General features: G+C 39.4%; 1 protein-coding gene across 5 annotated transcripts in view; it reads left to right on the top strand.

Annotated features, from left to right (window-relative positions):
* C15H12orf56 (chromosome 15 C12orf56 homolog) overlaps positions 1-26,761 on the top strand; it is an 82,159-nt gene that overhangs the window by 3,068 nt on the left and 52,330 nt on the right. For all 5 annotated transcript variants that reach the window (XM_034644469.1, XM_002920050.4, XM_034644468.1 and 2 more), the window contains exons 2-3: positions 23,299-23,461; positions 25,716-25,788. In XM_034644469.1, coding sequence (XP_034500360.1) covers positions 23,299-23,461; positions 25,716-25,788 — 236 coding nt within the window. The remainder of the gene's footprint in view (positions 1-23,298; positions 23,462-25,715; positions 25,789-26,761) is intronic.

Raw genomic sequence — 26,761 nt, 5'->3', positions numbered from 1 at the left:
TTATCCATGCTAACTCAGTCATTTCAATTACATGATTTCAGTGCCAGGCAGGTTTGTTTTTTAGAACCAGTTCTTCCTTCCTTGAAAGATAAAACTGTTTACTCTCCTTTTTTTTTTTTTTTTTTTTTAAGGGTGCTCTCCTCTTTCTAAGGCCAACTCTTTAGACATCCTTTTCCATTCTCAAAGATTTTCTCATTTTACTGTACACATTTGTCTTGTTATTTAACTTTCAGCGGGTTCAGGTTCCTATTTGGCCTTTGTTCTGTCATGGTAATAAAGCCCCTAAGCAAACCAGTCCTTCATACCTCTGGGCCCCAGCCCTCCCGGCTCCATGTTTTACCAGATTCCTTATTTATTTCATGGCACATTTTGCAGTTACACTTCAGAGTATAATTTGCAAATATACAGATGAAATTTCATTTCTCCCCTAAGAAAAAAAAAATGAAGGTAACAGCAACAAAAAAATTAGGCCAGAACTTGCATTGGATAAAAATGAGATTTCCCTTCCAGCAAAAATGAGCTTAAAGTGCACTGGGAGATCTCCGTCGGTGTTTGATATGGTTCATCTCCTAAAAGAAAGAGTTTCTAAGGTTCCTTGGGCAGAGCTTTTATAAAAAGGCTGACATTTTCTTTAACGGTTACTTTTAAAAGAATTCTCTAGAGTTCTGCTCTTGTTGTGGGCATCAAAACATTTCTTTAAACTCTTCCAATATTAAACACATATTTTTTAGTGTCAGAAACAACTATCCAGAAGTGAATTTCCTATGAATTCACTCTCCTTCAATGCCATCCTATCACCTACAGAGAAAAATCGGTCAAATCCAGCAGCCTTGACCTCTAACCTCTTGCCTGTCTCTGTCGATGTCTTTTTACCATTCCTCCCAGTTTAGTATAGGCTCCACGTGGCATCCTGACTAGGCAGCAAATGCACCTTTTACAGCCTGGCCTGTTGCTCATGGTGAACATGTCCTCCTCCTTCAAGGTTGTTCAGATCATCATAGTTATAACCCTCCTTTTCCTTGCCTCCTCTCTCTCCACTTAAAACATGTAAAAACAGGGGCGCCTGGCTGGAGCATGTCACTCTTGATCTCGAGGTTGTGAGTTTGAGCCCCATGATAGGCTCAGGATTTACTTAAATTTAAAAACATTTTGGCTTGAACAGACCACAGGCTGTGTGCTGAAGGGGCTGCTGCAATAGTTTGCCAACTGATCCCCGCTTTCCCCACTTCTGTATTCAGAGCTGACATGTTTCTAGGCTAAGGCCATCATTCTTTCTCTGAGTTTTTTCTTGGCTAGACCATGAGGCAGGACTTCGGTCTGTTTTGTTCATTGCTGTATCTCTTGTTCCTAGTACATTGCCTGACACAGATGAGATGGTTGATAAATATTCGTTAAATACTCAGCATAATCCATTTCTTCTGTTTCTAAATTTATTAACTGCAATATACATTGGGCACTTAATAATACATTTTTAAATAATAAATTTTTATTCAGCTTTTGCCCTCGACCTATATAGACTTGGTCCCGTTATTTACCATCTGTGCCTCATTCCTCATCTGTAAAATGGAGATAACAGCACCTTCCTTAGAGAGTTAGAGAGGATTAAATTCATTAATAAATGTAACACACTTAAAATAGCACTTGGCACATGGTAAGAGCTACATACATGTTATTATTGATAACCTTTATTCACACATATTAAGTGTATTAAGGCTCACTATGAATCTGTAACATAGATATTATCTTCTCTTTTTCTATTAGGTCACTTGAATTTCAGAGATTGAGTAAATTTGGAAAGAAAATAACTTTTTTGAGCACTGATTATATATTAGGTGTTTTAAATACATTATCTCATTTATCCTTCTTGAAAATCTGCCCAGTAGGTTTGTCAAGTATAGTATGTCCAAAAACAGAATTCCTGGTCTTCACCCCTAAATCTGTTCCTTTTCCTTAGCTTTCCTTATTTTAGGAAATAACAGCATCTCCCATCAGCCTTAATTTTCTCACTCCCCACATCCAAAAATCATTATACCCCTTTGACCCCCTCAGGGTTCCTCGCTGGGTCTGAAAATTAAACTGACAAAGACAGGAGAAAAGCCTACAGATTTATTTAATATAAATTTTACATGACATGGAAGCCTTTATAAGGAAATGAAGACCTGAAGAAACAAGTAAATCTGTGTGTGTTTAATATTAGGTTTGATGAAGAATAGAGAGTCATGGGAAAATGGGATAGTACAAAAAAGGGGGTATGACTAAGGATACTAAACTAGGGAAAACTAGCAAGGGCTGTTTGTTTGGATTCCTCTCACTGTCCTTGTCTTGGGTACAGGGAGGGCACCTCTCCTATGGGGGTTTTAGGACCTGCTTCAAGGCAGCACGGTGGAGAAAGGTCAGAGAGAGTTTCCTGCATTTGCTGTTTTCTCAGATTCTTTCAGGTCAAAATACTCAGTATACCAAGGTGCTATATTTTGGGGGAGTGTGTTCTGAACCTTGTCACTTTTCATCCAAATTATATCCAGCCATGACCTTTCTTACTCCTTTTACTTATGCCACTTATCCAATCCCTTATCTAGACTATTGAAATTGCCTCTTAACTCATTCCTCCATCTAGCAGGGATGATCTTTTTAAATATAAATTATAAATTAAGTTATATCACTCTTCTGTTTCAAAATCTCCATTAGCTTCCAAATACCTTATTGCCTGTAAGGGCCTCCATGATAATCCCTTTATTTCTGCTTATCTCCCACTCTTCCCTATGCTCTTCTTTCCTGCCTCAGGGTCTTTGTACTTGCCATACCATCTGGAACACTTTTCCTCCACATCTTCAGAGGGTTGATTCCTTCTTACAGTCATATTTCCAAATTCAGCATCCCCTCCCTAGGGATGCCTCACATGACCACCCAATCTAAAGTACCATTCCTGGGGCGCCTGGGTGGCACAGCGGTTAAGCGTCTGCCTTCGGCTCAGGGCGTGATCCCGGCGTTATGGGATCGGAGCCCCACATCAGGCTCCTCTGCTGTGAGCCTGCTTCTTCCTCTCCACTCCCCCTGCTTGTGTTCCCTCTCTTCACTGGCTGTCTCTATCTCTGTCAAATAAATAAATAAAATCTTAAAAAAAAAATAAAGTACCATTCCTTTTTTTTAAAATTTTTAAAAGATTTTATTTTATTTATTTGACAGAGAGAATGTGAGAGAGGGAACACAAGCAGGGGGAGTGGGAGATGGAGAGGCAGGCTTCCTACCAAGCAGGGAGCCCAGTGCGGGGCTCTATCCCAGGACTCTGGGGTCATGACCTGAGCTGAAGGCAGATGCTTAACGACTGAGCCACCCAGGCGCCCCCATGCGTAACTTAAAAGGGGGAGAAAAGGGGCACCTGGGTGGCTCAGTTAAGCATCTGCCTTCCCCGCAGGTTGTGATCCCAGGGTTCTGAGATCAAGCCCCAAGTTGGGTTCCCCATTCAGCAGAGAGCCTGCTTCTCCCTCTCCTCTTGCCCCCTCCTCCTCTCTCCTGCACTCTCTCTCAAATAAATAAAAAAAAAACCTTTTTTTAAAAAAGGGGGTGGGGACTGTGATCCTACTATATATGCATTCTATGTGTCTGCAAGAGACAACAGGAATATTTGTGAACAGCTCTAATGTCTACCTCAAATTATTGGGTGCTTACTATTTGCCACTCAGCCTCTGTTCTAAGGGCTTAACTAGGAACAACTTCTTTATCCTTACAACAACCCTAGATAATATTGTTAGCTCAGCTTTACAGAGAAAGAACCTGAAGTATAGAGAACATAAGTAACTTGCCCAAGGTCATCCTCTAAGTGGCAGAACCAGAATTTGAACCCTAGTGATTTGGCTCCAGAGTCAATGCTTTGACTCTCTAGATACAGCTGCCTCAGTCAGAGCAGGTCATTAAAAAAAAAAAAAAAGTTTACATTGACTGAATATCCAGAAGACTCTAAGCTTTTTGAAAATAGAAACTCCATCTTATATTTTGCATGTTTCAATTTTGCACTTTGCAGTAGGAACTCAAAAGTATCCAGGATGTATTGAACTGGATAAATTAGAAACTACATAATCAACTGCTAAAAGCTTAGTGTGCTTTTATTCTCTGAAATTAAAGCTGATAGAAAAAAATCTGAACCAAGACATGAAATCAAGACTAAGGGATAAGATAAATATAGAACTGTTCACAAAATACAGAAAACAAGGGGTGCCTGGGTGGCTCAGTTGGTTAGGCATCTGACTCTTGATTTTGGCTCAGGTCATGATCTCAGGGTCCTGGGATGGAGCCCTGCATCAGGCTCTGTGCTCACCAGGGGGTCTGCTTCTCCCTCTCCCCCTCCCCCTCTCATGCACATGTGTATGCACTTTCTCAAATAAATAAAAAATCTTAAAAAATTATAAAACAAGAAATAAGGAGTGTCAACTATACTTCAATTAAAAAACAAAAAATAAGGGATATCCCTTTGCATTTTAAAAGTATTTTGATAAAAGTAAGAAAAATAGTACCAGTTGCAAATATAAATATGTCAAAAATGGTGTAGATACACTCATGAGTGAGATATTATTCTTAGAGGTAGTCAAAGAACTTAAAGATATTTTCAGAGAAAGCCTTATTCATTTGAGATAACAAAAAAGAGCATTCTCTTCTCTCCCAAAATGCCCCTTGCTGCCAGCATCAGAGAAAAATACCATGCTGAGTAGGCCCTGAGTCTGGCTCAGTATTGCATTACTGAGATTCTTATGAACAATCAAAGGTCATAAATTGTAATAGATATCTATTGGGCAATACTATGTGCTAGCCTTGTGTCAAATACTTTAGATCTCATCTTATTAACTCTATAAAGAAGGTGATACTGTCTGTTTTTTTTTTACAGATGACAAAACTGAAGCACAGAAAGGGGAAATACTTGCACAAGGTCATATTCAGAAAACATCTGAGCTGGAATATAAACTCAGGTCTTTTGACCTCACAGCCAGCATTCTTTAACCATTATGCACATAGTAACAACCAATCTTTTACAAATTCCTGGTTTCCAAATTCCAAATTTCTTCAGAAGTTTTTAGGTTTTGCAATAGAGACAACATGGTTACCTCACAGTATGCAGATTACATGGTTCCTGGGGCGTTGGCTGTCAGGAAGGAAAGAATGACTTTTTTTTTTTTTTTTAAAGATTTTATTTATTTATCTGACAGAGATAGAGACAGCCAGCGAGAGAGGGAACACAAGCAGGGGGAGTGGGAGAAGCAGGCTCATAGCAGAGGAGCCTGATGTGGGGCTCGATCCCAGAACGCCAGGATCACGCCCTGAGCCAAAGGCAGACGCTTAACCGCTGTGCCACCCAGGCGCCCCAAGAATGACGTTTTAAATAAAACACCTTCTTCGTTCCCCATCCCAACTCTCTGTACTCGAGATTGTTGTCCTTCAGAGCTCAGACTGTGTCATTGCTGTTTCTGATAATGTTCAAGGACAGGTTTGGTTGGAAAGACACATATGGGATGGATATAGCATCCTTTTCACAGGGCCAAGCCTTGAAAGCTTTTTTTCTCTTAGTCTTTCTTAGCTGTGGCTCTTGTCCCAGAGGCAATGATTTTTCAAGCCCAACACTGAAACAGTCTAGGGAGTTTCCAGTATTATGGGAGCAGTGCTCAATTCTCCAAACTGGTAATTCTTTTCGGAATGTGTGGGTGGATCATTCTTGCCAGCGATATTCACAGATTCCAAAAAAAGCTCATCTACTCAGACTTCCTTAGGGATTGGTACACTAAAGCCCAGGTAGAATATAATGGGGAAAAAAAAACACCTGGTGGAGGCTACAATGAGTTCTTTTAATTATGACAGTGGAAGGATTTGCCAAATGCTAAATGTAAAAATAGCTTCTACTTAAGAATAAGCTTATGTACAGTGTGACATAGGTAATTGCTAATGTGGTTTAATTTGAGGGAAATCCATTCAAGAGATCTCCATATATTGATTAGCTATCTCATCAGTAGCTTGAATCCTTTGGATTGACCACTGGCCATCCTTCAGATTTGCTCTGAAATACTCCTGGAACAGGTAACTCATTAAGTGGAAATTTGAGTGAATAATTTATGATTTGCTTTCCTCTCTTTGTTGGAGACAGGAGAGTTAGAGCTTGCTGTCAGAGAGGAAGTTAGGTCTGGAAAAAACCATGGAAGCTGAAAGATATCTCACAATTTAGGTCTTTTGGGGCCTTACTTCTACTACCTAATGTCCCATTAAGTAAAGTGATCTCCAAACTGTGGTCCAGTACATGATGTGGGCCCTTAGGTTTTCCCGTTCAACTTTTCCTCTGGTGTATGTTTTTCTTCTTTCTACATTGTACAGTTCTATTGAATGGATGTTAGATTTTATATGGGGCATTCTACCAATGGTTTTGGGGACTACAAGTGTGTAAGTGAATAAAAAAGTGGTACCTGCATGATTTAGAAAGGAAGGCAAGCAGATGGGAAAGAAGAAAAAGAGTTATAAGCAGACAATCATAATGAAATATGAGACTAGATATAATAAACAGAATATTGTGGGAATCCAGAAGAGGAAGTGAAGACTTTTTTTTTTGGTGAGGGAGGGGGTGTGGGGGAGGGAGATGAACATGTAAACGTTCACCAAGGAAGTAACCTGAACTTGGTCTTGAAGGAAGAATAGAAGTTTCTTTCTTTTTTTTTTTTTTTTTAAAGATTTTATTTATTTATTCGACAGAGAAAGAGACAGCCAGCGAGAGAGGGAACACAAGCAGGGGGAGTGGGAGAGGAAGAAGCAGGCTCATAACAGAGGAGCCTGATGTGGGGCTCAATCCCGCAACGGCGGTATCACGCCCTGAGCCGAAGGCAGACGCTTAACTGCTGTGCCACCCAGGTGCCCCAGAACAGAAATTTCTAAGCAGAATAAAGGGCAAGTGTATTCCAAAAGGAGAGAACAGCAAGTGCTTGATCAGGTTTCTATAATATGTTTAAACCCAAATCAGTGGAACTAAGTAGAGCCCTGTTTTAGTGAAAACCACATAGCTTTTCTGCTTCTAGCTGTCTTTCACAGGTACTTGTTCAAACTAGGATCCAATCAAGAAGCATACATTGCATTTGGTTGCTATCTCTCTTTCGCTAATGTTTGAGGGAAAATTTCTTTCTTTTTTTCTTTTTAAAGATTTTATTTTTAAGTAATCTCTACACCCATTGTGGGGCTCGAACTCACAACCCTGAGATTAAGAGTCGCATGCTCTACCCACTGAGCCAGCCAGGTGCCCCTCTAGTAAAAGTTTTTTTGCATTGAGTTTTATTTTGTCTCGTGGTACTATCGCCATTTCAGCTCTCTTTTGGTTACTGTTTGCACAGTCTATCTTCTCCACCCCTTTACTTTCAACCTATTTGTGTTTTTGAACCTAAAGTGGGTCTCTTGTTATAGTACAAAGTGAATCATCAGTTACATCATGTTTTTAAAATCTATTCTTTTAATCTCTGGCTTTAATTGGAGTGTTTAATCCATTTACAGTATTATAATTACTGCTAAGGTAGCGTTTACTTCTGTCCTATTGCTATTTATTTTCGTATGTCTTTTTTCCCTTTATTCCTGTTACTGCCCTCCTTTGTGTCAAACAGGTACTTTCTAGTATACGCTTTGAATTCTCTTGTGATTTCTTTTACCATGTGTTTTGGAGTTTTTAAATTAACGTTTGCCCTGGCGATTACAATTAACATCCTACTTTGTAACAGTCTCGTTCAGACTATTACCAACTTAATTTCCATAGGATACAAAAATATGTCTTTTCCCTCCCTGCTCCTTTGTGCTGTCATTATCACACACGTTATAGTTTCTATTATGTGCCCATTAACACAGATTTATAATTATAGCTTTATGAAATTACCTTTTAAACTAAATAGGAGAAAAAAGAGTTACACAAAAAAATACATTTAACTGTCTTTTATTTTTACCTGTGTAGTTATCTTTATCAGTGCTCTTTATTTCTCCATCTGGGTGTAAGTTACTGTCTAGTGTCCTTTCATTTCAGCTCAAACAATTCCATTTAGTATTTTTTGTAGGTCTGATAGTACTAGTACCCTTTACAAAATATAGATTCTTTGGGATATAAATACTGAATTCTTCATAAGGAACGTTCCTTTTTTTTTTTTTTTTTTAAATTTTATTTATTTGAGGCAGACAGAGAGAGAGCACAAGGGGGGAGGAGGAGCAGAGGGAGAGGGAGAAGCTGGCTCCCCACTGAGCAAGAAGTCCAATGTGGGACTTGATCCCAGGACCCCGAGATCATGACCTGAACATAAGGCAGATGCTTAACCGACTGAGCCACCCAGGAGCCCCCCTAAGAAATGTTCTTAACAAAATACATAGGTAGATTACATATTTACATAAATATACTCTACTCCAGAACAGGACTGTAGATAGTCTTTGGCTGCACCTTTGCAAAGCAGCCCATCTGGATCTTCCTGATCATGTAAATATATTTCCTGAAATATAGCTTTTTGCAAAGTTAAGTTTTACTTTTTTTTTTTTTTTTTTTTACAGTTTTTCTGCCTTTGGCTCAGGTCCTAATCCCAGGCTCCTGGGATTGAGCCCCATGTTGGGCTCCCTGTTCGGCGAGGTGTCTGCTTCTCCCTCTCTCTCTCCTTCAACCCCTCCCCGCAACTCATGCTCTCGCTTTCTCTCTCTCAAATAAATAAATAAATAAATAAATAAATAAATAAATCTTTAAAAAGTATATATATATTGTTCAAGCTGAAAGAGACCTTACACAGATTCCACATTGTACAAATGAGGAAATCAAAGCCAAAAGAGCTGAAGTAACTTGACCAAAGTCACACTGTTAGTTAATTGGGAAAGCCACATTCAAAATCAGATTTCCTGATTGTTAATTCATATTGTTTCTCCAGCATTCCAAATTTCTGTCAGGATGTTGACTATGATTATCTAGTTTGGTCATGATATACTTAACAATTAGGGCACAAAATAACCAATTGGTCCATAAGAATTTAATTAGAATAATTTATACTAATTAGATTGCTGTCTGCCTGATGGCTTTCCTTTAGGACACTTTAGTACCTTCCACTCAGAAATCTGGCTTTTAAGTGATTTTAATCCTGATCTGTGTACATTATTTTATGATAAGTTCATTTTTTAGGCTTTCTTTGTCTGAGATTTTCTTTCATGTTTTAATCCCTCTTTGGTGTCAGGCTTTTGACAGGTGGACTCTATAGGCACTCTATAGGTGGACAAGTCACCAGAATGCATGAAAAATGAGAGCCACCTGAGCAAAATGGGTCAATTCGGTAATTAGGGAATTCAGAATTTTTGAGGGTTGTGGGACATTCGTTATGATAGGAATCAGGTTTGTATAGTACAGCCTTCTCCTCAATGTCTCACAGTGAGAATACAAAAATCCACTTCATGGTAAAATTGTTTTATCTCACAATAGAAGCAATTTTATTTTTTGACCCATGGTATGGTTAGTTTTTGATATATGTATGTTTCATACTTTGTGTGTCATTTTTTAAAAGTTAAAAGCACAGGTCTAACACATATTAGCAGTGGAACCTTGAGCAAGTCCCTTAACTCTCTGAGCCTCAAGTTCCTTGAATTCCTTGTAAACAGGAATAATTTTACGGATATATGGGGTTGTATGAGGATTCAGTGAGATAATATGTATAAAGCACTTAAAAGAACATATAGTAAGTGCTCAATAAATGTTAGTTTTTATTTTGTTCTATGTGCCACTGCTTGAACACTGAATTCTTCCTCTTCCCCATCTTCACTCTGCAGAGGATTTGGCCACAAGGATCAGAATCCTTATGAATCCTCTGAAGAGGAAGAATGGGAAGATGGGCTGGCCCTCTCTGACTCTCAGCCTGGGAAAAGGGCAAAACTGCAGTGCCTATCGAGGCAGAACCAGTGGTCTAAGCAGCCAATGACCTTATGCCTGCGTCAGATTGTCCTACTATGTAGGGGGTCCCCAAGACTACCCTTACGCTTGATAATTCACTAGAAGGACTTACAGGACTCAAATGGTTGATTATAATGAGACAAAACAGAATATATTCAACAAAGGGAAAAGTGCATGAGATAAAATCCAAGAGAACCTAGGTGCGTACTTCCAGGGGTCTTCTCCCAGTGGAGTACCATGGATGTCCTTAATTTCCCCAGCAATGTGTTACAATATATGCAAAGGATTACCAAGTTCATCTGAGCCTTGGTGTCCAGAGTTTGTATTGGTGACAGTCATGTATGCATAGCAGCCTACATAACTGACCTCAGCTAGTCAGACTTCAGCCCCCCTTCCACCTCCTTACCCTCACCCCCAGAAAAACAGGTATTTACCATAGATTACATTGTCAGAATAAATTTATCTGCTCAAACTGGTATAGCATGGCGCAAGGTTTCAGACATTCACACTCATATTAGGCTGTCAGAATATTCTGAGGCTCATTGGTTATCTCCTAAGATCAGGCAAGGGCCAGTCCTGAAGATAGGCCTTTTCTTGGTGGTACAAGGTATGAGCAACCCAGACCTGTTGAGGTAATGCTTTTTCTGCACACCTACCTACCTTTTTAACTTCATAGGTTGAGAAAAGGTACACCTTGCTGGTGAGCCAGTATGGTTTGGTTTGGTTTTTTAATTTTCCCCAAGGCCCCAGTTTTACAGTTGGTATACACATGGCTCCAAACTACCAGTAAGGGTGGTTATGTGGTAGATACCTTTCTGGCAGAGATAGTCAGGTCAGGCATTACAAAGTGCTACTACTTATGAATGGTCTTAGAGTTTTTACAATACTGACTGGGAGGAAGAACTTAGGAGGCCATCTGCAAAAAACTCTAACTTGCCAGCCTCAGCTTCTAACGAGAAAAGACAAGCTAAAGGTACCATTTATATTAGTGGGGAAGTATAAGTACAGCACTGGGTCAATAGCAATTTCATGCAATTATGTTTAAAAGAGGTGCTTTATCAAATATATGTAAATAGTTTGACTTGTTATATAAAACTTTGGTATGTCAGCAAGTCATAAAAGAAATCTGTCCTGTGTCCTGATCTGGAGTTCTAAAATTATTTTCATGTAGATATTCAGATATTATTACCTGCGCTAGAAGGTGTCTGGGTAAAAGCACTTCTTTCAACTTATGTCCCAAAAACATAAATTCAATGCTATATGATACAATGAACAGTTTCCAACCTAAATAAGCTAAATATTCATATGCAAAATAAAATTTAACTCATATTATTTAGCTTATTTTAAGACATAAAATTAGAACATTTTAATTTCTTTTTAAAAGTAAACTCTATACCCTGGGGCCCCTGGGTGGCTCAGTCAGTTACCTGTCTGACTCTTGATTTTGGCTTAGGTTGTGATCTCAGGGTCTTTGGATCAGCCTTCATTGAGCTCCATGCTCAGCAGGGAGTCTGCTTGGGATTCTCTCTCTCCCTCTAGCTCTGCCCCTCTTACCCCTCTAAAAGAAAATAAATGGGTAAACCTTAAAAAAAAAAAAAGTAGGGTGCCTGGGTGGCTCAGTGGGTTAAGCATCTGCCTTCGCCTCAGATCATGATCTCTGGGTCCTGGGATTGAGCCCCGCATCAGGCTCTCTGCTCAGTGGGGAGTCTGCTTCTCCCTCTGCCTCTGCCCCCATTCATGTGCTCAAGTGCTCACACTCTCAAATAAATACATAAAATCTTAAAAAAAAAAAGTAAACTCTACCCCCAACGCGGGGGTTGAACTCACAGACCCCTGAGATCAAGAGTCACATACTCTATCAACTGAGCCAGCCAAGCACCCCTAGTCAGAAAATTTTAAACAAAGTAGTTCTGAAGGAGCACTACATTCATCTATCTATTATCTATCTATCTATCTATCTATCTATCCATCCATCCATCCATCTTTTTCATACTTTGGGGTTAAATGGAAACTCTGGCATTTGAATCTCCTAATGATGTCTCTGGAGTAAATGCAGAAAGTTTTTTTTCGGATAACACCATGCCTAAAATAAATTGCTAGCATAGGACTGAGTTCAGCTGTGTCCCATTTAAGAACTTTCTTTTCTTCATTCAGGCACTGACAGCATATTGTTTGGACCAAATATCAAGTCTCCTTGCTTGGAGCAAGTCTACAAGTCTCCTTGGAGAAGCTCCCCAGTCAGAAAACTTTTTACCTCCCATGGATGTGTAAATTAGCCTTGCTTAGCTCCTGGGTGGTCCTCTCATGTTTCACAAACATGCTGTGGTCTTTACAAAAGATTTTCATTTTTATTTTGAAAAAATTTTAAATGCAAAAAAGAGAGAGAAAAACCACTTTCCTTAGTCTAACACTTTGTCCTTGTAATTCAAATCCAGGTTGAATTCAATGTTTTTATAAGAGTTTACTCTATCCACAATATTGTAGTCATAGGCTTTGCAACTGACCTGAGCAAAGGCAGACATTCAACCGACTGAGCCACCCAGGCATGCCTCGAAGCATATTTTTTTGCCAGATTATTATTAAATACACTTGGAAACACAGCCAATTAGACCAAAGTCTTAAGGAACACTCTCTTTAGAGACTCCAGAAGGACTGGAAAGCTAACTGTAAAAGAGGAAACCATAAAGAAAATATGAAACATAGGTGAATATTTATCCATTTCAGGGTATAGAAGACATTTCTAAGCTAAAGGGAAGAAATAGAAAGGACAAGAGTTGACAGATTTACCACTTAGAAATTCTAAGTGTCTATTTTTTATTTTTATTTTAAAGCTTTTATTTATTTATTTGACGGAGAGAGATAGCGAGAGAGGGAACACAAGCAAGAGGAGTGTGAGAGGGAGAAGCAGGCTTCCCGCCGAGCAGGGAGCCCAATGCGGGTCTCTGATCCCAGGACCCGGAGATCATGATCTGAGCCGAAGGCAGACACTTAACGGCTGAGCCATCCAGCCGCCCCTAAGTTTCTATTTGTTTTAAAAAATGCAAAAAAAGTGTTTCTTTGCTTTTAAAAAAATGATTTTTCTTATTTATTTGTCAGAGAGAGCGCAAGCACAAGCAGGGGGAGAGGCAGGCAGAGGTAGCAGGCTCCCCTCTGAGCAAGGGGCCTGATGAGGGACTCAATCCCAGGATCCTGGGATCATGACCTGAGCCACAAGGCAGACGCTTACCTGACTGAGCCACTCAGGAGTCCCAGAAGAGAGTTTTCTATGAATTAAAGCATTGTAAAATAACCACAAGGACAATGAAAGGCATAGATAACCTGCATAGGTGAGCTAAACTGAACACCTACTAATCCCCCTTCCCCATTTCAAAGTCTTTCACAGTTTTTCTGTCCCGTCTTCACCACCATAATAATCTCAAAGATCACTCAATCACAAAATAAGACCTTCCTTAGGTTGACCTGATTATTTACATAGGTGCTGCAAGAGTGTTAATTTACCATATAGGGCTCTTTAAAAATTCTTTGCAAGGGCAACCCAGCTGGGACCCCTCATTCTTGGGAGCTTTTTCTGTATCTTCACTTAATAAACTTCTATGGCTTTACTCACTCTCCGTTGTCCGAGAGATTAACTCTTTGACCGTGTCAGACAAGAACCTAGCTCTCCCACTTCATTTTGGTGCCAAGACCCGGGATCACTTCCACTGAAGAGTGAGTAAAAGTGGACTCTTTTCTTTCCTGGGAGACATCTCTCTCTTTGGTGACCTTTTCTCACAAACGACAAAACCGGGCACCTGTCAGCCAGTTAAAGGCAAATAGCGCAGCCACCAGTCTTCAGTCTCAGGTGACAGGCTTCTGGACAAAGGTTTGGTCAATCCCCCTTCCTCAAAAGAAGGGTATGTTGGCCTAACCCTACCCAGTTCTGCTTTCTGTTCATTGGCTTTTCTTAAATGGCTTTCTCCCACCTCAGGGACTTGGCCTAGAGTAGGGCCCTTTCAATCTCTGGTGATCACTCTGCCCTTTTAATCAGGGATTCATTTCAGGAAGAGTGTTGCCTATGTAGATACAAGGTTTTTTCATTTAAAGATGTCCTTCCTGAGAACTTAGGTCAGGAGGAGAATCTTTTCCTCATTTTTGCTGCCGCTAAGACATATGTTTTTCTGTTAGTTACAGTTTAGGTTTAATCACGGCCAGAGATCAAAACCCAAGTTATTGGCAAGCAGGACTAGAGCTATCCCTGTTTATGATAAGCTGGAGGGAACCCAATGTTTCCTGGGCATTTACTCCCCTTGGAATACTTTGGGCATTAAGGAGGGAATTACAAACCTCCAACCAATTCCTCGATTGGTTGCCTTAGTGGCTGGGACTTATATGGGTCATATAGTTGAAGCTTTCTTGTTCCAACAATAGAAATATGAAATTACGATGATGCTGAATCTTGGGAGCTAAGCCCCTCAACAGGGCCATGCTTGCAAATGGGACCTCAGCTATACAGACAGAGAAATGCCTAGGGGTAAGGTGAGGGAACATAACTGACTAAAGTTTAAACTGTTAACCTCATAAGCCTTTATGACTGGGCCAGATTTTGTGGGGGAGGGGGGGTCCAGAGGAGAAAAGGAGGATCAGGTGACGGATGGGTAAGAGTGGCTACTCCCGCCGGCCTGAGCCCTCCTCAACCCAAGATGTCTAGGCCACTCTTTCACTGTGGGTAGGAAATCATGGTGGATGCCTTGGTTCACAGGGGAGAGCTGATATGTAGGGATGCCCTCATAGCCACCTCTCTATAGCAGGTACGGGGTAACTCCTACTGGGATCACAAGATGGGTAACAAACCATTCTCCGAGGGGGCCTCCTCTGGATTGGGTACTGCAAAATTGGGTAATTTCCCCTTGTAAAGCTTTCTAGTGTTTTCCATGGGTTAAACAAGGCCAGTTCTTCAAGGCAAGGTAAAATAAGGCTTGACCTTCGTGGCAAGGCATGGTCTCTTCAGTTCCCAAGGACTCTCTCCCTTGGGGTGCCTTTTAACCCACTGGAAACAATTTGGATTGCAAGTTTAGGAAAGGATTGAGCTCCTGTAACACTCACTGCGTGGCCGCAGTGGGATCTATCAGGCCTCTTCTGCAGGAAACAGGGCGAATAGATAAAGGTACCCTAGATCTGTCCAGGCTTTCAGGGCTCTAAATCAGAACCCAGACCTCAGGGCCTGTTGCAGAAGTGTTTGGTGGTAACCGGACCAGTAAACTCCCTCCTGACATACTGGATAATTGTCTAAATAGGACTGCTCCAAATAAACCCAGGGTGCTGGAAGAAACACAGGCCTTTCCTAGCAAAGGGGATGCTGACTCTCTCTCTCTCTCTCACTGGTCCTCCTAATAGATGGGGGGGGGGGCTTCTCCCTCACTCATTTCCCAGCTTAATGGCTGTAACTGGAGCCAACTGTGGTTAGTCTACCTCATGATGGGGGACTTCAAGGAATATTCCCAAGCAGCGGCTGAAACTCCTTTGTTTCAGGGAAATTCCCTGTCTCCTCCGGCCTGACAAGGGCTGCCTAATCCCACTTGTTGGTGGAAAAACATGGCGTTTACTCATCTGTCCAAGTGGATAGCTCTGGCACTGGGAATCCTTTTTCTCTGTCTTCTGGCAGCACTTTGCCTCGTCTGTCTCCCCCACCCCTCCTGTTTCTGTACCTTGGGTACAGCCTACATAGACTGCTCACTTCAGCTTTCCCCACCAGTGTCTCAGGTAAAAATTGACAATGGGGAACAAACTGACTTTTAAAAGTGGACCCAGGTAGAACATAACTTGGTATTCAAATTAAGTTAAGTTTGTTGGTTTATTTTTATTTATTTATTTCTTTAAAAGATTTTACTTATTTATTTGACAGAGAGATTGACAGCCAGGGAAAGAGGGAACACAAGCAGGGGGAGTGGGAGAGGAAGAAGCAGGCTCCCAGCGGAGGAGCCCTATGCGGGGCTCGATCCCTCACGCCTTGAAGGCAGACGCTTAACGACTGAGCCACCCAGGCGCCCCAAGTTTGTTGGTTTAATTAAGATAGACATGTCTTGAAAGTTATCAGCATTAAATGTGAAACTTTTATTCTGCCAAGGTTTGCTGGAGGTCAAATGAGCTTGTGTTATTTCTGTTGCAATTTGTTAGCAAAAAGACAACTAAAATGATGCTTAATTGTCCCATCAAAGTTTTCATAGGAAATCATTAAAATAGCTTTCAAAATCTTTGGGATTAAAGTCATTGGACATCTAGGTCTTTTCCAAATAGGATAAGGTGCTAAATCATTGATTACTGAATGTAGGTCTGTGCTTTTTGACTACTTATTGCAAAGAACCTAAGGATATTGCAATCTCCTGGTAAACATGCTTTGTGCTTAACCAGTTTGTAAATTTGTCATCTACAGAATTCTGGTGTGACAGTTCACAGTTGGTTACTACTTAGTCTTCCCTGGAGACTAAGATTTCTAAGAGTGCAAAATTCATCAACTCTCTGTAGAAAAGTAGGAGATATGTGGAATGCATTTTTGTTGAAGGTAAAAGAAGGTAATTTTGTCCTAAACGAGACGGATTGTTTGGAAAGAAATGACTTGGGACAAAAGTTGAATGCAAAGAAAGTTGTAGAAGGTTTGTGAAGTGAAATCTTAGAAAGGAATTTTAGGTGTGGTCAGGATGGACTAAGATTAAAATAAAGGGATTTTAAAAGTACAGTGGTATATAAGATTGGAATTCTCTCTCTATTCAAAAGACAAAGTTTTCTTGACTGGTTGGTCTGCTCTTGATAAGAAAATATAAACGGTTGTTTTCTCTTTGCCTGCCCAGAAAAGCCAGTTTCTATGTTTTGCCTTTATCAGGTCTTTGACGACCCCTAATCCTAAATAGGCCTGTGCTTTAAATTCTAAGGCTTTAACGAACTTCCCCAAGACTTAAATGGTGAACAAAGTCTCCTTGACTAGTCAATTGCATCATAATGCAATTATCCCCACAGAATAACAAGCAAGATTTGCGTATACAGGACCTATTGTGGCAATTTGTCTGAAATTTACCTCAAGTGGTCTAGTTTAGGCAAACAACATTCAAAGACAATCAGAACTAAAATTTAGCTGAAACATAATTTCTCTCAATAATAACCCTCGTTTCCAAAGATAGACAACTAAAACTAATCTGTTTGAAAAACAAGTCCAGTTTTAACAAACAGCATAATTATTTACATAAGCTCAGCAAGAATGATTGATCATATAGATCTTTTAGAATCTGCTTTGCTGGAACTTTTATAAGGAACCTCTAGGTTGAACTTTTAGTTGCCTCTTCAGGCCAGAAGCCAAGCCAAGGACTTGCCATCAGACCTGCGTGCAATACCTGTAGATGTGGGCAGGTTCCTGCTCGGTGGGGAGCCTGCTTCTTCCTCTCTCCCCTGCTTCTCCCTCTCTCCCCAGCTCGTGCTCTATCTTGGTATCTTTCTCTCTCTCTCAAATAATAAAAATCTATAAAAAAAAAAAAAGAAATTAAGGTTGACTTTATGAAACCTAAAGCCATAAAGCTCCTTGGAAATGTTGGCCTGACACCTTGCTTTCAAATTTCCCAGCAGCCTTACCAGGTGAGTCAAGAATGTCACTTCCTGCCAGGTGTGAGGACTCCAGGATATATTGGGGACCTCAGTTTCATTTAGTCCTATAAACTTAAGTCTTGTTCTGGGACATTTTGGTTTAGGAGTCTCATGAAGCTACCTGCTTCTTGACCTAATGGAGTCTTGGAAACCCTAACTCAGTCCACTGGTGTGGTCTGAGTTGTCTAAGTAATGTTAGCTTAGCCCTGAAGTGTTAATAGTTTGAAGAGCCTATCTCAATCCTTTCTCCAGGATGGTCCGCTCTGAGGCTGTCCTTTTGTTGAGGACACAAACTCTGACTTTTATCTTATAATAGAGCCTTCAAGCAAGCATCACAATAAAACAAAAACTATCTGTAGAAGACAGAGACTTCAAATGACTGTGATTGGTTTATTATTGAGAACTTTCAAATGTGAAAGGTCTGATGAAGTTTCATATTAAAAATAGGCAACAGACTAGAAAATTTGGTTGTTCCTATGGCATGCAAAACAAAGGTAATAAAGCCATTGCAAAAAATTAGACACAATGTCTCTAAGGATAGTGAAAAGCCTATTTTTAAAGACATCAATGAAAGTTACATCTGAGGGGCACCTGGGTGGCTCAGTCAGTTAAGCATCAGTCTTGGGCTCAGGTCATGATCCTGGGATCCTGGGATTGAGCCCTGCCCGGGGCTCCCTGCTCAGCAGGGAGTCTGCTTCTCCCTCTGCCTCTGTCTCTCCCTCTGCCTCCGCCTCTCCCCCCTGCTCATGTGTTCTCTTTCTCTCAAATTAATAAATAAAATCTTAAAAAAAAAAGTTACATCTGATATGTAAAAATAAAGGAACATAATTTTTATATGGAAAAAGTCTTTAATATAGCATATAATAATACTGAAATACAATATATATATAATTACTATATACTATAATTATAGATATATAAATACATATATACATATACATATGTATTTATATATATATATACATATGTATATATGTGTATTTATATATATATAAAACGTGCCAAGATTGTAACAACTTTATTTTTTTTTTTAAGATTTATTTATATACAGAGCTTCTGGGTAGCTCAGCTGGTTAAGTGTCTGCCTTCGACTCAGGTCGCGATCTCAGGGTCCTGGGTTCCAGCCCCAAGTCAGGCTCCCTGCTCAGCGGGGAGTCTGCTTCTCCTTCTCCCTCTTTTGCTCCCCCTGCCTGTGCTCTCGGGGTCTCTCTCTCTCTTTCAAATAATAAAATCTTAAAAAAAGATTTAATTATTTGAAAGAGAGAGAGAAAGAGCATGAGTGCACAGGGGAGAGGTGCAGAGGGAGACTGAGAGAAAGTCTTAAGCAGACTCCATGCTGAGTGCAGAGCCCGAGGTGGGGCTTGATCTCAGAACCCTGAGATCAGGACCTGAGCCAAAACCAAGAGTTGGATGCTTAACCAACTGTGCCACCCAGATGCCCCAGATTATAACAACTTTAAACCAAGACTAGCAAGTAAAGAGATTCAGTAAGTCTGAAGTAGGGCCCAGATATCTGTATTTTTCACAAACTGCATAGATAAGACTGACATAATTCCCACTAAAAATGTACTGATCTAGAAGGTGATAAATTCAAATTAAAAGCAAGGCTGTGGCCAAGTTAACATTTTGTATATCTGAAATTATGACTGATAACACTAGATTGCTATTGTCTAATATGATCAGGAAAAGCACCACTAAGAATAAAATAAAAACAAATCATGGACAGGAAGGACATTGAGAAATCTCAACGTATCATGGACAGGAAGGGCATTGAGAAATTTCCACAGACTTCCCATAAAAATACAGTTTCTGAAATATTTATACTATTTTATACAAATTTAACCTAAGGAAGGCTAAACATCTCTTCTGATTGGACAACTCTTCCCATGAAATTAACGGCAGCGAACAAACTAAATACACCTAATTATTTCAAGCACTTCTCTTTTTGTAAGGTGAAAGAACAAATCTTTGTGATTTTTTTTTTCCCCAGAGGCCATCTGGGAAACATCAAAGATACATTAGGTTCCTGAAAGTTATCTATCTATCTATCTATCTATGTAGATATTTATAGTAGGATCTGATTTGGGCAAGGCAAAAATCAAGAGGTTATTAGAGGAGATTTGGACACTTGGTTAAGAGAGGATCATGGCTGCCTGAGAAATAAAACTTGGTTACATATTTAGTCAAAATGATTATAAACCATTAAAAAAAAAGATATAGAAAGCAACCTCTTTTATTTTTTTTAAGATTTTATTTATTTACTTGAGAGCACAAGGAGGGGGAGGGACAGAGGGAGAGGGAGAAGCCGACTCCCCACCGAGCAGGGAGCGCGACATGGGGAGCCTGACATGGCTCTCGATCCCAGAACCCTGGGATCATGACCTGAGCTGAAGGCAGATGCTTAACTGACTGAGCCACCCAGGCGCTCTGAAAGCAACCGCTCTTCAAAAGAACCTCTTTCATAAACATGGCATCTTTGTAAAGGAGCATATTCATTAACATGATCAAAAGATATAGCCTCTCCATAGAATATACAAGTAAGAAGCAAAAGTATATATACTTAAAATTATGCTTACATAGCCAATGTTTCTGTATTTTCTCTTACTTAAAAATTATATTGCATCTAATGATTATCCATTAAATAACTCAATTTAATATCAGTGCAAGGTTTTAAGTTACCTAGAGATCTTGAAAATTACCTTCAATTAATCTTCAAAGTTTAAATCAAAATTTGTCAGAATGATTCAATTTCCTTAAACACATATTTACATTTTTCAAAGTTTTTAACATTATGTAGGAGTAACGCTTGCTTGTTTGATGAGCAAACCCATATAGATTTAGGAAAAACAAATTCCAGTAGAATAAAATATAGTTTTTAGTGTAATACTGATAAATCTGAGAAGATATACTTGTTTTTATTAAATCAAAATTATTAAACGAGTCTCGTTTGTCAAAGACATACCTTAATTACGTAAACTTACATTCTTGAGACTTTTGTCTGTTTTTGTAAGAATAATTTTCTTAGGTACAGCATATTTAAGGTATTAGATGTTAGGGGTACCTGGCTGGCTCAGTCAGTGGTGTGTGCGAGTCTTGATCTCCAGGTTGTGAGTTCGAGCCCTATGTTGGGTGTAGAAATTACTTAAAAATTAAATCTTAAAAAAGTAAATAAAGATAAAAAATAAAGTATTAGATGTTAAATTTCCTTATTTGGGGGGAATTATAGAAACATTTTTCTTATATAAGGGCTTATTTATCTCCACAAGTCATCAAAACAGAGCTCCTCAAATAGTCTTTAGAATAAATTTATCAATACCCTCTGGACAAGGAAAATTTTACCAGCTACCTACCATAAGAAGAGGTAAAGCCTTTTCTAAATTACAGACATCTAGATAGAGAGCATATAGTTTCAGATCAGTAAACACAGAAATACGCAATCTCACTGGTTCAGATATCCAACAACACTTCTCTCTCTCTTTTTTTTTAATATTTTATTTATTTGACAGAGACAGCCAGCGAGAGAGAGAACACAAGCAGGGGGAATGGGAGAGGAAGAAGCAGGCTCATAGCGGAGGAGCCTGATGTTGGGCTTGATCCCATAACGCCGGGATCACACCCTGAGCCAAAGGCAGATGCTTAAGGACTGTGCCACCCAGGTGCCCCAACAACCCTTCTCTTTATCAAAGGGTGGTGATCAGTTGTATTCCACTGGACACAGTCAACGTGCATCAGTATGAACTGGAATAATTTTCACCGTTACCAGTTTTCTACAACTTACAGTGTTTTCTTTTCTTCATGTATTTTTAAGTAATCTCTACCCCCAACGTGGGGCTCAAACTTAACAACCCCAAGATCAAGAGTCACATGCTCTACCGACTGAGCCAGCCAGGCACCCCCACAACTTGAAGTGTTTTAAAGATTTATTTATTTATTTATTTGAGAGAGAGAGAGAGAGAGAGATCTCAAGCAGACTCCCTGCTAAGTGCAGAGCCTGCCACGGGGCTCCATCTCACAACCCTGCCATCATGACCTGAGCCGAAATCAGAAGTCAGTCGCTTAAACAACTGAGCCACCCAGGTGCCCCCACTTACAGTTAAAACAGCTCAAAGACAATAAATGATGGAAAACATCTAGACCATCTTTTTTGCCCATTTCAAAGTCTTTTCATAATTTTTCCTGATAAAGGCAAGAGAAAAATATAATACAGAGTTACACAAAACAAACAAAAACCTTAGCCATATGTATGACAGGATTCTAGCTTTATAAGCATATCTTTGCAGGTATCAAATAGCTTAAGACATTTCTGAAGAATCTTCTTCAGAAGAGGATTCTTTACTAACTCCTTTACTAAGCTTTTATTATTAACAAAGCACATCCTTGAAGACCTGCACTGGGCCATGCTTCATTAGCTTGGTTTGAATAACTCAATATATCTGAAAATAATTCTAAGAATTAAATTTGAGTAGATCCTGATTGCTTTTCATTAATTTATCTTTCTATCTTTGATTCTTCTGAATTAGATTTTTAAAATATTATTATTATTTGATATTTCCTTCATATATTTGTAAAAAGAGAATGATGAAACTGGATGATCACAGGAAATATTTTTATCCAAATTCTAAGTAACTTTGCAAAAATCCTATAGAGGTATTCCTCCTGATGCTTGGATTAAAGGTTTTAAATATGCCTCTGGTGATTCTCTGGCTTTACTCTTGGTTTTTCAGTCAGATGCTATTGCTGCCTATCTGTCATAAAACGAGAAGTAGGTTGTGAAAGATCTAAAAATCCCAAGTATTGGGGCGCCTGGGTGGCTCAGTCACTTAAGCGTCTGACTCTTCGTTTCAGCTCAGGTCTTGATCTTGGGGTTGTGAGTTCAAGCCCTATGTTGGGCTCCATGCTGGGTGTGGAGCGTACTTAAAAAAAAAATTCCTAAGTATTTATTGAGACTTTTTCTCTTTTTAATCAAGAATAAAAAACAGAGGGGCGCCTGGGTGGCACAGCGGTTAAGCGTCTGCCTTCGGCTCAGGGCGTGATCCCGGCGTTGTGGGATCGAGCCCCACATCAGGCTCTTCTGCGATGAGCCTGCTTCTTCCTCTCCCACTCCCCCTGCTTGTGTTCCCTCTCTCGCTGGCTGTCTCTATCTCTGTCGAATAAAAAAAAAAAAAAATTAAAAAGAAAAAAAAAATTAAAAAAAAAAAAGAATAAAAAACAGAGCACTTTGGAGAGAAGAGAAAGCTATTTAGGAGCAGGAAACTTCCAATAATTCAAACCTAGATGTTTGCATTCACAGAATCTTTGTACACTGTTCCCCACAAAAGGACATTTTCTTTTTTTTTTTTAATGTTTTTTTATTATATTATGTTAGTCGCCATACAGTACATCCCTGGTTTCTGATGCAAAGGAAATGGACATATTCTATTGCATAGAAAAATCCTAGTTTAAACCCATTAATTACACATTTTTAAGACCTTTTAAAAATCTATTTTCAAAATGAAAAGGGGGGGATATATTTTAACAATAAAAACATTATTACTATTTATTTAGCAATCCTATAGTGTAAGTAGTTTCTTGGGATCTGCTGTTAAACACATTTTTGGTAAAGACTAAAACAAACAGAGGAAGAACTGAGAAACCTGACAAGAAGAGGAAAGATCTCCCAGGCAAAAAATAAAAAGAAAGAATGCAGTTTAAACTTGCTCTAAGCTTTAAGGGATTTATTATCACAGGACAGATACACAGTTGTATTTGTCCTCAATTAGCTTAATTAATTATATTTTTTTCAGATTGATGATTACCCACAATTTTTGAGTCCACCAGAGAGAGAAACCAACCAACATATTCGTATCATCCATTCTTCAAATGTTTTGAAAAAAGAGTGTGAAAAGTCAAAAGGTGTCAAGAAATTCCCATTTCCATTTCATCATGCCACTTCTGACAACAAAAAAGGTATGTAATATATTTCTTAAAGTGACACAAGAAAAGATGCATTTCTTTATAAGACAGAAAAAAATGTTCTTTTTTCCTCCCCGGCTTTACTGAGGTATGATTAACTAATAAAACTTGTATATAAGGTGTTTAATGTGATGTTTTGATCTATGTATGCACTGTGAAATGGTTACCACAATCAGGCTAATCATCTCACAGAGTTATCATTTTCTGGGAGTAGAACACTTCAGATGTATTTTCTTTGCAAGTTTCAAGTACAGGCTACATTATTGTTAACTGTAGTCAGCATGTTGTGCATTTTGGTCTCCAGAACTTATCTTATAATGAACACAGGAAATATTGTGTCACCTTTTTTTTTTTTTTAAAGATTTTATTTATTTATTTGACAGAGATAGAGACAGCCAGCTAGAGAGGGAACACAAGCAGGGGGAGTGGGAGAGGAAGAAGCAGGCTCATAGCAGAGGAGCCTGATGTGGGGCGATCCCATAACGCCGGGATCACGCCCTGAGCCGAAGGCAGACGCTTAACCGCTGTGCCACCCAGGCGCCCCTCAAGGATTTTATTTTTAAGTACTCTCTACATCCAACGTTGGGCTCAAACTCACACTCCTGAGATCAAAAGTCACATGCTCTACCCACTGAGCCAGCCAAGCGCCCCTCAGTTTCCCACTTGATCAGGCTTTTGGCCTCAACTCCCGAGGTGATCTCCAAATCGGACAAACTATGCCGGACTTCAAGGGGGCTGTGTTGACTTCTTCTGTCTAGACCAGAGCCAGCCAGAATGGCCCACAGCCTCCAGCTATCTTTTTATAGACCCCCTCCAGCATCACCTTTGGCTCTCTGGGGTGAAAGGGTTCTTTCTTCTAAGAATGGAGATGCCTTGGGCTCCTCTCAGACCCAAGGAGTGAAAGAGAATTGCGCAGAGCAGTTCAAAAGGAAAGGGGTCAAACAGTGAAAACACACTTCAGGTTTTGATTGCATTTTGTGTAAATTTTACCTTAAAAGGAAAATAAAGTGAAAAAATTAAAAGAGAGGGAGGAGGAAAGGGAAGCAAGCAAGTAAAGAAGGGAACCAGCTGACAGAGCCAGGGAAATCCCCAGAAGGAATTCTCTGTGGGAGCAGGGCTTTCACTCTTTCCTGCCCTGGCTCTTGGTTTGGCCTGTGCATCCCTGACTCCAACCCTTCTGCCGGGATGGGGAGGTGGTTTGACAAGGGAGCACTGAGTTTCCACTAGAGCTTAGAATGTGAGGATAATACTGACCTCTTGCAATAGCTTATGGAAATGTCAATTTGGTTCGTGTTCAGAATACTTATTAGAGGGGCTCCTGGGTGGCTCAGTCATTAAGTGTCTCCCTTCAGCTCAGGTTATGATCCCAGGGTCCTGGGATTGAGCCCCGCATCAGGCTCCCTGCTCTGCTGGGAGCCTGCTTCTTCCTCTCCCCCCCACCCCCCCCCCCCCCCCCCCCCCCCGCTTGTGTTCTCTCTCACGCTGGCTGTCTCTCTCTCTGTCAAATAAATAAATAAAATCTTTAAAAAAAAAGAATATTTATTAGATACTATTATTATTTGTCCCTCCAAATAAACAAAATACACATATAATTGGGAGGACATGACAGTGTTCTTGATGTTATGATTGGTTCTTTGATTTTTACTTTAAATTAAACTAATGTATATTGTATAACTACCAGGTACCACATGAGTTTTTTATACACATTATCTTATTTTCATTCACAGAATTATCATCTTCATTTTTATAAATTAAGATCCTGAGTCCAGAGTGATAAAGTAACTGGTAAACTCTTGTAAATTGTATGTAACTTTTTACAAGAGTCTGAAGTTAAGCACATGTTTTAACATCAAAGTTTGTTCCATCCTGCTGCCCAGCTTATAATTTGGGACTTCCAAGTTTTTCTGTTGTGTTTTGTTTTGCTTTGTTTTGTTTTTTTGAGGGAGTTGGGGGAGGGGCAGAGAGAAACAGAGAGAATCTTAAGCAGGCTCCACACCCAGTGCAGAAGCTGATGTGGGGCTTGATTTTACCACCCTGAGATCATGACCTGAGCCGAAATCCAAGAGTTTGACACTTTATCAACTGAGCCACCCAGATGTCCCGGGACTTGCAAGTTTTTGCGAGGATTTATGAACAGTCATCAAATCAGTACATGTAACTACAATTTCTTCACAAACTCAATCAAATTATGTAATGAATTATCAAATGACTTTTCTTTCTTTTCTTTTCTTTTTTTTTTTTTTTTTAGTCAAAGAAGAGATTAATCCCTCTGTCTTTTGGAGAGGCAAAGAGCCCAGAAATTTGAATGAATCCTCTCTCAGGTGAGATTTTGTTTGGAGTATGTTTTTAACATGCTGACCAAAAGTTATTTTATATTTCATTTTGCTCATTTTAATGCTTTTTCTCTACTAATGGCTTTGGACTGAGTTTTGTTTATTTCATATACATAATAATGAAGAAGATATTTTGGGAGAACTTTCTTCTAAATTCAAATCCATTTAGTTTAAATAGTAAAGTATAGTATTTCTCATTATCAATGGAATATACAGATTTCACACTATAAGTAAATGACTAAAGTTAAATTAAAAAAACATTTATTGAGCCTTTGTTCCGTGTAGGGCACTATGTTAGGCCCTGTAAAAAACAGAAAGATGAGTAAGGCATAGTTCCTGTCCTTGAGAAGCTGATTCTAACTAGAATATGTGACATTTGCACAAACATAGATAATACAGAGGACACATGCTAAGTGTCATCAGTGAGTTTGAGCAAATTGCCAAAGAGATTTAAAGAAGGGAAAGGTCATATTCAGTTTTGGGGGGAAGTCAAGATATCAGAGTGACAGTTGATGAAAAAATAGTGCATGTGGAGATGGAGATATTGCAGTTGGAAGGAATAATAAAAGATAAAGGCAGGGAAAAAAATGGAGCATGTATTAGGAAAGGGAAGCAGTCCACGGTGATTTAAAAATAGAACAGGGGGGCGCCTGGCTGGCTCAATCAGTAAAGCACACAACTCTTCATTTCAGGGTTGTGAGTTCAAGCCCGTGTTGGGCACTGAGCTTACGTTAAAATAAAATAAAATAAAATAAAATAAAATAAAATAAAATAAAATAAAATAATAACGAAAAATAGAACAAGAATAACACGTATATGGTTAGAAAGTAAAACTGGGTCCATACTTGAGAGAGTCTTAAAAATCCAGGTAAAAACTTTATACATCATTTCATAGGTTGTGAGGAAACTACTGATAAATAATCATTTGTGCTTCAAAAGGATTGAAGCAAGGAGAAACCAG

Source organism: Ailuropoda melanoleuca, chromosome 15 (genome assembly GCF_002007445.2).
Source record: "Ailuropoda melanoleuca isolate Jingjing chromosome 15, ASM200744v2, whole genome shotgun sequence".
Taxonomy (NCBI): Eukaryota; Metazoa; Chordata; class Mammalia; order Carnivora; family Ursidae; genus Ailuropoda; species Ailuropoda melanoleuca.
The sequence above is the reverse complement of the archived record's forward strand: the minus strand, read 5'-3'. Positions and strand labels throughout refer to the sequence as shown.